The 15,472-nt window shown below is 39.5% G+C and overlaps 1 protein-coding gene across 3 annotated transcripts in view; it reads left to right on the plus strand.

The window, feature by feature from the left end:
* MYH11 (myosin heavy chain 11) overlaps nucleotides 1–15,472 on the plus strand; it is a 55,280-nt gene that overhangs the window by 7,870 nt on the left and 31,938 nt on the right. For all 3 annotated transcript variants that reach the window (XM_071761320.1, XM_071761321.1, XM_071761322.1), the window contains exons 3-4: nucleotides 2,386–2,542; nucleotides 10,510–10,537. In XM_071761320.1, the coding sequence (XP_071617421.1) occupies nucleotides 2,386–2,542; nucleotides 10,510–10,537 (185 nt within the window). The remainder of the gene's footprint in view (nucleotides 1–2,385; nucleotides 2,543–10,509; nucleotides 10,538–15,472) is intronic.

Raw genomic sequence — 15,472 nt, forward strand, 5'->3', positions numbered from 1 at the left:
AAAAGTTTGTAGGTGAACCTATGGACTTATGTGCTATTATACCAGAATATGCAGCATTACTGACTAAAATGGAATTTGTCTGAAAATGTTCTGCATGGCTGCAATATCTAAGTCAAATGACCAGCAGAACAGTGGGATAAAACATATGGGGTTTATTTTTTTGTTGTTCTCAGCAACACCCTACATAGATGTCCCAGGATTTCTGATGTTTACTATATGTATTTTTTGTGGAATTTTCATTTTCTTCAGGAAGTAGAAATTAATTTCAAAAGTGGATAATGCAATTAGAAATCAACGAATTTTTCATGGAGACAGAGATTAAAGTGTATTAAGTTTTCTTTCTCAAGAGACCATCTTTTGAGAAGATGGTAGTTATAAAGAAAATATTTTTACTTGTATTACAACAAGTTCTCAGTATTTCAGTAACCAAAAAGTGCTTAAAATTGTCCAGCTTTACACACTGCTGTCTTACGAGATACTGTCATACCTTTAAAAGAAATTAAATAGGACAGAATTTGAGATTTTGTTCTCACCCACTTGCAAAACTAACTTTAAACACCCATCTCCTGGCTTTACCATGCAATGCCTACATTGCATGTAATGTGGGCCTTTGAGTCCCACACATATAAAACAAAACATGAAGGTAACATTTTTCTCATTATAGATTTTCTGAGTTGGAAATTAATTCTCCCATCATTTTATTTACTTGGTTGGGAATTATTAGTTGAGTGGGTCCACTCAACCTGTTTCTACTGAAAATAATAGCCTAGCTATCCTTTCCTTAAGAGCCCTGGTAGTCATTCTAGAATGAAAAAAATGCCACTTTTCAAGAATACTCTCCCTACAGCACCGAAGTTCATTTTGACACAATTATCACAGTTTTATTCTGAACCCCAGTGTCAATGAACATCCTGCACAGGAATTTCCCACCTTCCACATCAAGGGCTTTTGCTTGGGGATATTAAAAACTGGCAAGGATCTTGAGATTGATTGCCTTGTTACCTGACTTGAGACCATGGCAACACAGTCACAGTCATGGTTGGAGAGGTCCAATATCACCATCCAGAGCACCCCGGATATTCTGCCTAGCATGGAGCACCCAACCTGCTCCTCACTGCTGGGGACTGCTGGGTGCTCTCACTGTGTTTGCTGAATACCATATAAAGAGCTGAGGCTGTTCCAAGATCATGTTGGGCCATTTCCTATTATGGTCAGGAAAGGGAAATCCCTGTGCCCAGAGCCAAGCCTCCCAGATGCCATTTTACAGCCCTGCACTGCAGTGCTTCCTCTGGGGGAACTGAGGCAGCCTGAGCCATCCCTGGACACAGCCCTGAGACTGAGGCACAGCAGCAGCTGCACACCACAAAATCCTCATTCACACAGCACTGCAAGAAAATAAAAATAAAAGCCCACTTATACCCAAGTTATAAAGAGTATCATTTCATAGTTTTAAAACTAATAGCCGCAGGCCAGTTTAAATATCACAATATCCCTGCAATTATAATCTCTGAGTCTGGTAGTTTTTTATTTTGAGGGATTTGGTTTGATTTGATTTTAATTATTTTTAATGAATAACCCTTGCAAACTGCTTACTTTCAGCAACTGTGATACTGAGCTCACCATTTACTATCACATGCTATTATCTCTGCTCCTAGTTCAATAGCTGGAGATTTCCAAAATGAAAGAAAAGTAATAAAACCTAAAAAAACTTTGATGAACAGCTACTAACTTATTTAAGTATATATTTTCATATAAATACCTTAATTAAACTGTAAACAGAAATCACATTTTTCCCTACATTTCTTACAGAAAGAGTCATATAGTAAAGGCATGACTTTTCTGTTAAGACACCTACCTGCAACTTGAGTAATTTTTTTTCCAAGACTCTCATAAATTGTTACTGTTATATGATGTTCATGTAATTTTTTAAAGCCTTCTTCTAACATCAATCCAAACTTTTTACTTTAGATTTCTATCCACAAAATTTGACACCTACCCAAGCAGAGGACACGCTCTATATGAAAAATGCACATAAAAAAATATTACGAAGTATTACAGTTGTTACATGTTACAGTTACATCATAGAAAAGAGTGATTTATGTGCTGAAAATAATAGATGTAAACCAGCTCTAACATAAGATAAAAGCACAGCTCTTCTATAGATTGCTAAATTTACAAACTTTTCCAGAAGCTTGCTTACTGGAAATTGGAAACCACCCATATGTGTACATTCAGAAATTGCTGCTTCATTTGTTACCCAAGGCAGAACACACCAGAGTGATAGCTGCTAAAATCCTGTTAGTTCAATGCAGCTGATGCCTGTGTTTTCCAGACTAGACGTGGCACGTGATACTCATTCTGGTTTTTATCCCAATTTCTTTGCAGACTTATTCAGGACTCTTCTGTGTGGTGATAAATCCATACAAACAGCTGCCCATTTATTCAGAGAAGATCATTGACATGTACAAGGGAAAGAAGAGGCACGAGATGCCACCCCACATCTATGCTATTGCAGACACAGCCTACAGGAGCATGCTGCAAGGTAGGGGAGTTGAATGCTCCAGTTCCTAGGAATGGCTGCACAGACATGGGAGAAATCACCCTGTAACCCCACATGTACCCCTGCAAGAGGCACAGCCAGGAAAGATCTGTTACAGAGGGTGACACGGGCTTTCTAGAAGTTTCAGAGGAATTCTTTGGCAAGAACTGCAGTCCACAAACACTGTGACTCAAAAAGGAAAAACAATCCTTTTACCCATCTGTGTCGAGGCATGTGGGAAGGTTTCAAAGTCAAGCAAATAGTTTTGGCAAATACGGGCATGGAAAATGCTCTCTCTCCACCAGAGGAGACCATTCCAAAGTTAGCTGCTAGCACTGCTGGATCTGTCACTGTTGCTCCTCTCTGTCTCCCCCAGCAAAGCAAATGCAAATAATATTTTGAGGCCATCCTCATTGCACTCTAATGCTGTGGAGCCCTCAGTTGAGATGCACTCTGCTTTCTAAAAATCACGGCAATGAGCAGCAATGGGAAGGCAGTCAGGCCCCACCTGGTGCAAGCCAAACTGTCCAAATTCACAGGGCTCTCCTGCAGTCATTCCTGACAGACTAAGGGCTTTTTGCTCTAGGGAAAATTCACAAATATAGCTTTTTCATCCCTACATTCATGAATGTATGAGGGTGCAACACCCATGGACTTCAGGGACATGACCAGTTGCATTCTCACAGCAACTTCAGGTTCTCTAGGAAACCAAGACTCCAAAAAATGCCTTGAAAATTAAATGCCCTCCTTAAAGGTTTTTCCTGCAAGATTCACAGGCTCAGCCCTAATGCCTAGGGCTTCCTGGTTTAGAGTTTACAGATTTAAGGGCTTCGGGTTTATAGGTTTTAGATCTGACTGGGGAAAACAATAAGTAGAGATCTCAGTTTAGCACCTAGATTACTACCCAGTATTGATTTTTTTATAATCATTACATGTACACATAGAAGAGTGGACTAGACAAATTGCTTCTTCAGAATGAAAAAAAGACCTCATATATAGACAGGCTTCTGGGCAGTTTAAATTGCCAAGCCCAGGAAGATTTCTGCTCACTGCAAATACCAACCAATCCCTGTCATTTTGCTACAAGCACTATATATACAAGCACACACACACACAAACACAGCAATGGTGATTGATATCAAAAGCATCAAAATGGGCCTTTTCACCTCAAAGAAGTCCTCAGTATTCATACGCACTTTCATGCTACAAAATAGTCCAAGAAAATTCTTAGACCTTCTAAAGATTATTTACTTATTTATTTTGATTCCCTAATTATAACTTAGGTTCCTAACTTTAGAATCTTACATTTTCAGATATACAAGTAATGGGAATATAGTTAATATAGTTCTAGATGCAGGACATTAGGTATCTACTTTACAATATCAGCCTCTTTTCTTTCGTGGCTTATATGACATTTCTTTTCTAGAGCTGTTTCAGTTTCTTTGGGTGCATTCCAGAAGGCAGAGCCCCCGTGTAGCAGAGGGGGATCAGTAAAGCAACAATAGAAGACATTCTGAAAAAAAACCCTCCCTCCTTACTGGAACAAGCAGACTCATTCATGAAGACAGGCATATAGTTTAGGACTGAGGGTGCAGGTTCTCTTAGAATAAAGTGATTCAATAAATATCATATTTGAGGTAACCACAGGTATAAGACACTTACTTGGCATAAGCTTATTGTACTAAGCAGCAGCGTCACGGATCCGTCTTCCCGATCATCCCTGAAACTCTGTGCTCTGCATCCAGCATTCTCCAGGGCTTTGAGCAGGCCTTGAAGTCAGAGCTGTCTTCTTTCCTCAAATCCTTTATTTAAGCAGCAAGTCTTGCTGAAACTCTTTAATAACCTTTTGACTCCTGCAGGTGATTAGCAATGTTCTCCTCATTCAGCAGTTAAGAACACTGCTACCTGTCCCTGAAAATGAGATGGGGAAAACACAGTTAGGGAAAGGCTACAGGGTAGCTGCAGGAAAGACAAAAAGCCCCATAATACCACAGCCCATTCTGAAGCAAGAGAACTGTCTTGGCTTGACAATACATGAATTTTCTGCTTAATATGAAACCAGGGTCAGCATAGACTATCCTGATTCCAGTAAAAAAAACCTCTTAACCTCTTTCACTCTTCCTCTCTGTCTCCCCTCCTTCCTGAGACGCTTACCTAAGCAGTGGGGGAGCCTCTGGCCCTGGATTACTTTTCACTGTGGTCATTAACTGCACCTTGAACAACCTGAGTTCAGCTGTGTGCCTCCCAGGCTGTGTGTTGGTAGGAGGAGGCAACAAGAATGTATACTTTTTATGTTCATTTCTGTCGTGCTCTAAATAATTTCCTGGCCACACCAACTCCTGGGGAAGCCTGACACCTCATCATTCATGTGTCTCTTTTGCAAATAATTCTTGACAGCAGAGAGGTGGGGGAAAGCAAGTTGAATGGGAAGAAAAAGGGATAGATAATCAATTGAACCTTTAAGGGAATGCTCCTCTTCTCCTCTGCTGCCTCCCATCCTAACCACACACAGCTGGCATGGCAGCTGGGGAGCAGTCCTACAAGAGTTTGCATCACAAGCCCAGGACACCCACACTTTACTTGCACAATGCCATTCTGGAGTCTTTCCATCTCTGAAGGGGGCCCCAGCTGGTTTTAAAGCTGTGCTTTTGTTTGTAAAAATGCACTTACATTTTGTGCATAAAACTAAATTGTACCTCAAAATAACTCCACTTATTCAGCCAAATTATATTCACATTGGAGTGGTGAAAGTGGGTGTCAACCTAATTGTGTGTGTGTGCACGTAACGTGTATAGACAGAGAGAGCTTCATGGTTTTTTGTAAGCATGTGTACAAATAGAATACAACCAAAAATTCTTACTCATAAAAACAGAGCAGGGCACTCAATGTTTTCCTTGTGAAACGTCAGAATTGCTCCTTATCTGGAAAACTTGCATAGTTTCTTCTTGCCAAAGTAAAATATATCGTAGATTCATGACACATTCTGGTACTTCACGACCAGGGCCACTTGGCAAAGAGTAATCAGCTTGTTTATATATCTCAGAGAATCTTTACCCTTCAGTGAATCAAGCCTCAGTGTCTGTAGATTTCTGGTTCTATTGCAGGCTCATCATCTGGGAATCCCAGCCCTTCACATTCTCACCCTCTCCTCTGTTGGCACAAACACCCAGCAAAAACACATGAGCAGTGCACACTGCACTGCTCCCTGCTTTAGAGACTTACTTGGTGAATGTATTCATTAGGGATGATGTTTAATTCCTATCAAAGCTGTTCTGGTAACAACACTTAACTATGCTTAGCAGAAATCAGATAATTGGACTTTGTTCAAAAAATGCAGAAAGGCTGACATCTCACAGGACATGGGAATTAACAGAGATTTTGGCTGGTAAGAGATAAATTTTCCACTTGTTTCAAGTGGTTCCGAGCACCTAAAACCCTCTTACAGATTACAGTCATACTGTCTTATGTTCAAACTGGGGTGCTTGTTCAACCCACTGATTACCACCTCACTAATGCAGCCTGGTTGTTGCTCCTGCAGAGCCACCAATGCTCATTTCCAGCCATAACAAGAATAAACTTTTTCCACTTTAGTTTTCCTTATCCTAAAAGACTAAGAGAACATCATATTCCATAAAAGCATTTTGCATGTGTACTTGTCTCCAGGAATTACCAACCCTATTGATTGCTTTTATAGACAAGCTAGCTGACTACTGCTACACTTCATCTCACCCTATGCTTCTGTACTTAACTTTTTCTCCTTTGTTTTGGGTGAAATAGCTCCCCTCTGGTTCATCTGCCAGACAAAGGGCTCAACCCCTCCATTCCACCTCTTACATTGCCAGCACCAGCCTTCACACAGTTGTGATGCAAAACTGCTCCAAGTGAAAGCCACCCTTTGCTTTTTGCTGAATTAGCTTGAAGGTGGGTGACCCCTGCCTGGCACCCAGAGTGGCTGTAGAGACATGGGTGGCAGCAGGAAGGAGAAGGAAGTGCAGGCCAGGTCTGGAGGAGAAGCTGAGGGTGGGTGGGTGACTTCTTGCAGCACTGTCAGCTCCCAGTGATGATGGAGCTGAGACACCAGTCCAGTAAGAACCAGTTCTGCTGCTGCATTCTGCCATTTTCCCTGCTCACAGCAAACAAGTGACGAACAATAGAAATGTGACAGATTATGTCACAGTAGCAATAGATACATAGAATAGATGCAGATTTTTCATGCAATGATTTGCTAAGTGCTCTGGCAATAACTCATCATGGAGAAGATATATTGCAGCTTTCTGTAGATCCAAGAAGGTTATCTATTTTCTGCAAAGCCATTTTTACTCAGCTTGGGTTAAACATGGAAAAACAAACAACCTGGTAGTTCCTGGAAGGAATGAGAGGGAAATAGAGTTCCCAAGATTTTAGAAAACAAGGCTGCTGTGAAAAGCCATCTGTTTACTGTGTCCTCAGCACAGAAATGTCCCCTTTAGGCAGTGTAGTTATTAACAAATGTAAAGAAGCAGTAAGTGAGTGTTGGAACACAGTTTCAGGCTGGTTTTTCCTTTTATGGTAAAGCTGACAACTTGCTGCTTCCTTATGATAAACCATCTGATTTTGTTTGTGATTAAGCAGAACGAGCTGGTCTATCACGAACAGAGGGACATAGGATACTTACAAACAATCTGGAAGTGTCTGGTGAAAAAGCTAAACAGATTCCAGAAAAAAAAGAAAAAAAAAAGAAAAAAAAAAAAAGTCAATTGCAGGTCTGGTGCAAGCTGCTGGGTTTTAGAATGTAAATGTAGATCTCTGTGTCATTAAAAATTGAGGCAAAAACTTAGAAAATGTCCAGAACATCAAATATAGACATATAGGGGGTGATTATGATAATCTTTGTGGTGGTGTCAAATTTTTCAAAAAGGCATTAACCAGAAAGGTACTGGAAGCCAGAAGATGTATTTTGTTACTTCTTAACCCCTCAGGAATTATGTTTTATTCATGCAAGTAATTCTCTCCTGATAGATCTAACCACATAAAGTTGCAGACTCCCAAAATAGGGTACAGTACTTTGTATATAGAATAAAATATTCCAGAACAGAAGTAGAAGCAATCAGGCAGGAGAGCCCTTGAAAGTAATGAAGACAGATGAGTACCTGCAGCTTCAGCTATAGCAGAGTAGGATTAGATTTCCTGATACGTTTCATCCTTACCTTTGCAATTTGTTAAAAATGCTGAAGGAGATTGAGTAACATCTGGAATTCTCCTCTATGAGTGTGCACAGGACAGTTTTTCAGCATGAGGTTTCACAGAATGGGCTGCACAGGTTAGCAATGCAGGAATTAAAACTTCAAGACTTCACATGGGTGCCAGTGATGAAAAACTTGAAAGAATGCCACGGGGTTGTTCACCTACAGAGAACAGGCAAATCACACAGGTCTAGGTCCTGAAAGCCTTTCAGACTACATGAGAAAGCTGCAAGTAAAGAAATAATTTTGATTTTCTTTCCATGAATCCCCTCAAGTGAGCTGCTCTCAGTCAGTCACAAAGTGCTGCTTCACCACAAGTCATCCTTGGAGACTCAGCAACAACTTAGCAGTTTGAGTCCTTCCAGTACCAAAGACCCCATTCCCTCCATTTCCATCTTACTTCCATATCAGCAGGATTTATTCCCTGTACCTACATGTGAGGGGCTGGGTTGCTTGAGTCCAAAGAAATTCAGTAACTGAGGGTTGGCTTGCACTGCCTGTCCTCTATCCCAGAGGGTATTTGGTAGAACTTCTGACTTTCCTAACTCTTCTTCTGCTCCTACATTTCAGCAAAGCCACTCATATGCAATCTCCTGGGGTAGGCCAGCTTATGAGACACCTTCAGGAAGAGTTTTTCACTTAGTGGGGAGCAAAAGAAGGCCAGCAATGGGCAGCAAAGAGTAATGAGAAAATACTTGGCTTAGAGGAGACCAAATTTTTCTAATGTTCCCTGAGCTCAGAAATTCCACTGGCAACTCTGTATCAAGGAGTCACTTTTATTTTCTTGACGGTATTTATGGGTTTGTGATGCAATATCAATATATGCCCATGGTTTCTATTTACACAACAGTTTATTTTAGCAAAAATTCTACCGTGTTCTCACTTTTTTTCACTTAAAGAAAAACTGGTTTGTATCCTGCAGTGAAAAATAAACATGGCTCACAGATCCTCTCCTCCCAAATGTTTATGTGGAAGAGTCCTGCTGTGCTGATTGCTGACAAATGCCTCCACTAGAAACGTAACAACCCATTCTGTACCAGTTTGCCAAATTTACCAGCAGTTAAGTCACATCATTTACTGCCTGAGTGATCAATAAAGCAGTTAATGTTGGAGCTATTGAGGATCTGGAAGTAAAGCAGTTGGTTGTTATAAATCAAAGCTATAGCAGAATCCTCTTCTGCTTTTCCTAGGCTGGCTGTAGTCCAGGCAGCAATTAGAGCTTGCGAGCTTAATAGGTTGAATTTATTTCTGTTATCTTTACACAGTTCAAAAAGCTTGTTTATCTCATGGTATCTATTGCATTCAGGGTCAGTGACATGGGTGAGCAATCAGATTGGTAGCCCTGCAAGTCCTCCCACATGCTGAATAAAAGGAGGAAGGGAGTCATTCATGTCTTCAACTCTGACCAGAGGCTCCAGACCATAAAGAAACACTTGTGTCTGCCTTGGTTATTGGCCTCAAGTCTCAGATTTGTATCCTATGCACAGGTTTCAGAAATGTATTTGACCTGCCTGGGAATTTATTTTCTGAAGTTAAAAGATTTTTCTACAGTCTGTGACAGCCTCACTCAGTGATGGGGCAGGTTGCTCAGAGCCTTGTTTGAGTCTACTTACAAATAGCTCAAGGGTAGAGATCCCACAACACTCTGGGCAACCTGTCCTAATGTTTGACCATTCCCACAGTCAAAAAAATTGTTCTGCTTCAGAACTGGTGACAGAAAACATGGTAGTAATGCACCTTTACATAGAGGGCAAACTGTAAAGCCTCCCATTACCATGGACTTTTCTAGAACAAGGTAGATAAGCATTGCAGAGCACATTATGAGACTTCAGTGGGTGTTCATTGTCCATCACAGCCTGGAGACCTTAGCCTGAGATCAGTCCTTTGGTAGAATATTTTGTGTAAAAGTTCTGAAGGTAAAGAGAAACTCCAACTCCAAAAGCATAAGCAGAGAGGAACACTGCAAGCCCAGGTTATGGAGCCAGGATGTAATCCCAGACTTTGCTGCAGTGTGACAGGGTACTGGATGCTGCTGCACAGAAACCTCTTACACCCCTCACAAAAGTAGAAATGGAGATTTGGTCCACCTTTTTATAATTTTTTATCCAAAATATGTTTCATGGTCCTGTTCATAGTAAAAAGCAAAAAGAATACTTACGTACTTGTTGATACCTCTTAAAATCTATGAAGTATCTTGTTTCTTTGGAGGCCATCTCAGAGAAATTACTTGACCTCTTGATAAAATTTGCCTCTCAATCTGAAATGAAATAGAGAAGTTATTCAAATATTCAAAGTGCTCTGCTTTCAAAAATTAAAGCTTTGCATAACCAGCTTAAAACATTTTATTATTTGATGTCTTATCTGTCCACACTTTGTTTCAAGTGGGCTGCTAGCCATACTTCATAAGCACAGTAAGACCTTGAGTTTCAGGTTAGAAATTTTCAGTTTTAATCTTCTTATAGAGAGCCTGATCTTTTTGCTGTCCTCATTATAGTTCATCTCTAATGGAATTTACAAAAGAATATTTTTGAACTCTTGACCTTTTGTTCATTTTTGGTACAAAATATTTCCATTAGAGACGATTATTTAAATGGAAGGGCAAATCACATAAGATGTGAACCCAGTACTTTTGAGCAATCATGGATTGCTAGATTTTGGAATGTTCAATGTAGATCCTTATAAATATAAGTTCTTCTGTCAGAACACAGACACTTTCCCTAATTAATGATTTTTTTTCTTTATTCACAGATCGAGAAGATCAGTCTATCCTCTGCACGTAAGTAAACTAATCTATTTCAGTATATCTAAATATTACAATGTCTTTATTCAAAATTTATCTGAATTCTGATGGAACTGACATATTATCCTCAACTTTAGTAAGCCTGAACTCCAGTCCCAATAGATTTACCTGTTGATAAAAAAAGAAATATCAGTACTGTTGGAAATCTTTATTGCGCAAACTTATTTCTTCAAATTTACTTCTGAGTTCAGAGATTTAAGTTTACAATGAATGATTTGGGAGTGTGGCTGTAAAGCTGTACCTGTAGAGAGAACAAGGGATTTTAATAGCTTTCTAGAGGAATCTGAGGAACTGAGAAAAGTGAGGATTACAGAGCATCCTAGATATTTACTGAACTGCCGTTCATTTTCAGCTGTTGGTACTTCATAACTTCCTAATTCAGCTGTCATTGTAAAAAAGTGCAATCTTTTATATTCGTGCTGTTGTTTTGTGCTGCTTGCATATCCCATAGCTTGGGGAAGGTGTGATGCCTCCCTGCTGGCAGTGACCACCCTTGCAGGAGGCAGAGGGCTCAGCACCACAGCGTGTCGGACCCTTCTGCAGCCTCTGTGCAATCGGTTTAGGCAGCAGTGAAACATCAGCTGAGCCAGCCCTGGATTGGACTCTGAGTTTTCTGTGACCCAGCTTGCTGAAGGCCTTCACCTTGAGTTCTGACCCGTTTGTGTTCAGACAGCACCAGGGTGGGGGGTTCAGGTCTTGTACCATGGGTCAAGCAATGATTTTCTTGCCATGAGCTTTATCGTGCACAACCCAGCACTCCACAGACTCAACTGGGTTTAGGTTGCCTGTCCAAGTGTGGCTACTGACTGGAATATATGTGTCCATATTACAGTTCCTAAAAAGCACTGCTATGGATCACCAGCCATACAGTTACTTCTGAGTGTGCCACTGCTGACTGGAAAAAAATTATCACCTAAAAAACAGTAAAAATTTTATACTGTATCCTGTACCATAAGGACCAGCATAGCTCCAACCTCTGTTGTAACAGGATTTCATTATGTGCAAGTGTATCACTCAAGAATCTATAAAAAAATGCATTAATACCCAAAAGAAATCTAAAATTGATCACATGATGTCTAAAACTGTCCATCACCTTTTTCCCAGGGAAAAATATGTCATTGTAATGAAGACAAATTTATGATGTGTATTTCCTCCCTCTATTTCTGTACTTAAGTTTATTTTTCCATTAGTAAATCTTCAGATCATCTTTTAACTTTGCAATATTCTATTTTTTAAGATAGGGGCTTTCTTTTGCAAGTCTGTGCCTCTTCATGAAAATCCTTAAATGATCCACAGCTACGATATGTATTTTTTTAAAAATGAAAATACTGGCCAGATAAGCAGGAAACATAAGGTGTTTCACACCAATAACAGAGAGAATTAAATATCTTCCATATTATGAAAATAGCCACATTAAGTGATTTGTTGAGACATTCAGAATGAGTGCTGTATGTTAGATGGGAATCATGACCCATGGCTTAAAACAGTTCTCACATGTCTCTCAACCTAAGATTAGTTAATGCAAAACAATGTGCACAATTTTAGCCATTACTGGTTTACCATCATTGTTGGCCTTATCTGGCTGTACAGAAAGAAGAAAACTAACTTGGCTTTCAGCTGTAATGTGAAAGAAATCTGCATTATTGTACAGAATTGCTAAAAATTCCAAGATTTTTTTTTTTCATGAAATATACAAAAATAACTGAAGACTTCATGGAATTGATCATATGGAATCTTTTCTTTAAATACCTATAGGCTCAAACTTTGCTAGGCCTGGTAGCTACATTGTAAAAAATGTAAGGATTCATATACAAGTAGTTGTAGATGCTGCCAAATGCACACCCATGTTCAATGATGCTGCAGTGTAGACCTTTTATTGCTTGTCTCCCAGTTTTTGCTATTTACTTTATGGAAATTCAGCAGGATAGCCAAAATACCAGTGACAAAATGCAAGCTGAAATTGTGCACTTTATTTTTAAATACTTTGTGCTGTATGCTTTGTATTACTTCTGCAAAATTATTCCATTGTTAGTAGAGCTCACCTGGAATCCAGATGCTGTGGTATGTTTAAAATGCTTCATCTGTCTTTAATGCTTGTGTGTTACAGTGCTTAGAATTTGTCTTTCCTAGATTTCTTTTTTTTCCATACATTTTCCTAATAACTACAGGCATACTGCCTTTGGTCTCCTCTCCTCTGTTCACACCATCCTTTCTGCTGCTAGCTCTTTCTCATGGGCAGCATCACTGAATGTTCTCTCACATCATTCCCTGCCACATCTCAAGCAGCAGAGTCATCCAGAGCATCCTCTGAACTGTAAAGTCAAAAGACCCCTCCACAAGAAAGCTAAACTCTTTTCTTTCCCAGCTCAACAAATCTAAAAGGCTGGAGCTGACAAGCATTATTGCCTGGTCCTTCTCCCACACAGATATTCCACGAAGATTTAGACCTGGGGAGCAGCTTGGTGCTGAACCAGCTTGGTCTCTTATAGGCATTTTTTTATAGGTAAATTAGTAGGATCAGGGGGCTGGCTTCTGAGCCAGATCTCTAAGGGGGTACAGCTGGTCTAGGACAAAGCTTTTCATAATCTTTCTGTATCTTAAACAGCAGGATGAAGACTGCCAAGCCCTAATGTAATTTAGAGCACCTCATTGACTGCCCTGTGTAAAGAGGCTTCCTGCAATGCCAGCAGAGCCAGATTAAGTGATGTTTGAACGGTCAATTTTTGTGGTTCATTGCTTACTGAAACAAATGATGAAAATAAATTCTGCTGTTACTTTTTAGATGTTTTCAAAAGTGGAATATAAGTCTTATATAATACTATCAATATAGAAAGCTTTCAAATTTTCAGCAAATAAATACAGTTTTAAAACTGATTTTTCCCAGTTATACCCCATATGTACAAGAGTCCTAGCTACACTACCACAGACTTACCCTGCAACAGTGGGACCAACCTGCTTGTCTCACCTTGTCCTGATTCAGAAACCTATTCTGAATGGGACAATTTTCATTTAAGGTGAAGGTAACAGAGTCACAGGTGATTTAGTAAGTCATGTGATACGAAAACTCTGTTCTAGATGAGCACCACATATGTCATCTTATGTTCTTTAAATCCTGTACTGAGTTCCCAAAACAATGCCTGGCAAGAAATGATGGAAAAACAAATTTAACCATGCCACTCAATGTGAGGGTGGCAGAGCAGGCCTGTAAGCCCAGTAGACAGTTTTGCTCTGGGAAAGCTGAAGGGTTTTTAAAGAAAAAACATGTATATCATGGCATACAAAAACAACAATTGGGCTTCCTCAGATTAGGTACTGCATTTGGGTTAATCAGAACTGTGCAGCTGGACCTGGTATTTTATCACTGAGATTAAATCTAGATGCTGTCATATATCTGTGATGTATCCTTCAGTGTTTGAGGGCTATAATTTTTGTTTAACTGATACTTATCAGACCTGTTGATTGTCATGGACATTTAAAAATTCTCTGATGTATTGAAAAAACAAGTGTACTATGAACATAATCCTTCATTGCTTACTGACCTTTGAGATTTTTTTCCTACTTGTAGCTGTTAAGGTCCTGCTTTCCATTTCATGTTGAGGTAGTTCCATTTCATGTTGAAGAACTCTTTTTTGTCCACTTCAAATGAAAGTTAAAACCTCAAAGTCTAGCTACAGGAAAAAGAAAAACCTCAGCTTGTCTGGAAGCAAAGAGTTAAGGATGAAAGCACAGAACCAAATGTTAAGTAACTGAAGCATTACAGTGTGGTAGGATAATTACAAGTAAAATGATGCCATAAATGGTAATACACACAGGGATTCAGGGGAAAGCCAAATGATGGGCACTGTTGCCCTGGGAGAAAGGAAATGCAATTCATGGAGTGATGAACTACAAATAACCTTTAATAAAATCGAATAGTTCAAAGCCTGGGGTTTGTTTGAAGAAAGGAGGTTTTGTTGCTTTTTCAGTTGTTTCTTTTTTTCTTTTATTTTTTTTTTTCCCAAAGAAACAAAGTTGTAAGGTAGATTTATTTGAAAACTCTGTACACATATGTCTTCAAAATTATCTGCTTGGTTTGGAATTGCTCCCAGGACACTTAATTTTTATCAAGAAAACATGAAAATGTTTTACCACTAAAGCCCAAGCAGAGATGAATCCAACCTCTAAACTGCAAACCAACCCAGGCCTTGTGAAAAGGAACATGTTCATCTCATTTATTTCTGGTTAAAACCCTAAAAGCCAGAAGAAACACTTCTCATCATGTTGTACCTCAGACAGGAATTGTTCCTGGTTTCCTAAGGTTTACATCAATGTCATCCTGTCTTGAAAGTTCTGCACAGCACTTTCTCATATTTTTAATGCCCATTTATCACTGCTCCCTTGGTAAGGAAAATTAACTCCTGTATTACCTAATTAGGAAAAGAAGCAGAACTGCAATGGATCCAGCTAAATAGTTACAGCTTTAAAAAAAGCTGACAAATATCCATAGGATTTTTGAATGTATTGTTCTTTTTATTTTTAAATCAATTTTCATTTAAAGAGGGCCAACATACACTTAAGACTGTTGGCCTCCTCACTGCACTGGCCTGATGCAGTTGAAACAACTGATAGATCTACATCTATTTCAATGCCTATTTTGATTGCTGAGACAGGACAGTATAAAAAAAATTCTAAATAATCATCGGAGCCAAAGATTTCTAGAAGATATGAGACAATGTAATAAGACACTCAGAAAGGAAGAAGTAGGCTGGCAATGTCCTTCTGAGAAAACACTGTGTAAGTCTGGCCCTTGGACCTCTACTTTGAAACCCAGCATTTTACTTTAAGAGAGGGCTTAAGAGTTGTAAGTAACTCAATCCTGGCAGTCCTCCAGGAGGTGACAAGTTACTGCAGCCTTCCTGATACCCAAAGGAC

The sequence above is a fragment of the Heliangelus exortis genome, chromosome 17 (genome assembly GCF_036169615.1).
Source record: "Heliangelus exortis chromosome 17, bHelExo1.hap1, whole genome shotgun sequence".
Taxonomy (NCBI): Eukaryota; Metazoa; Chordata; class Aves; order Apodiformes; family Trochilidae; genus Heliangelus; species Heliangelus exortis.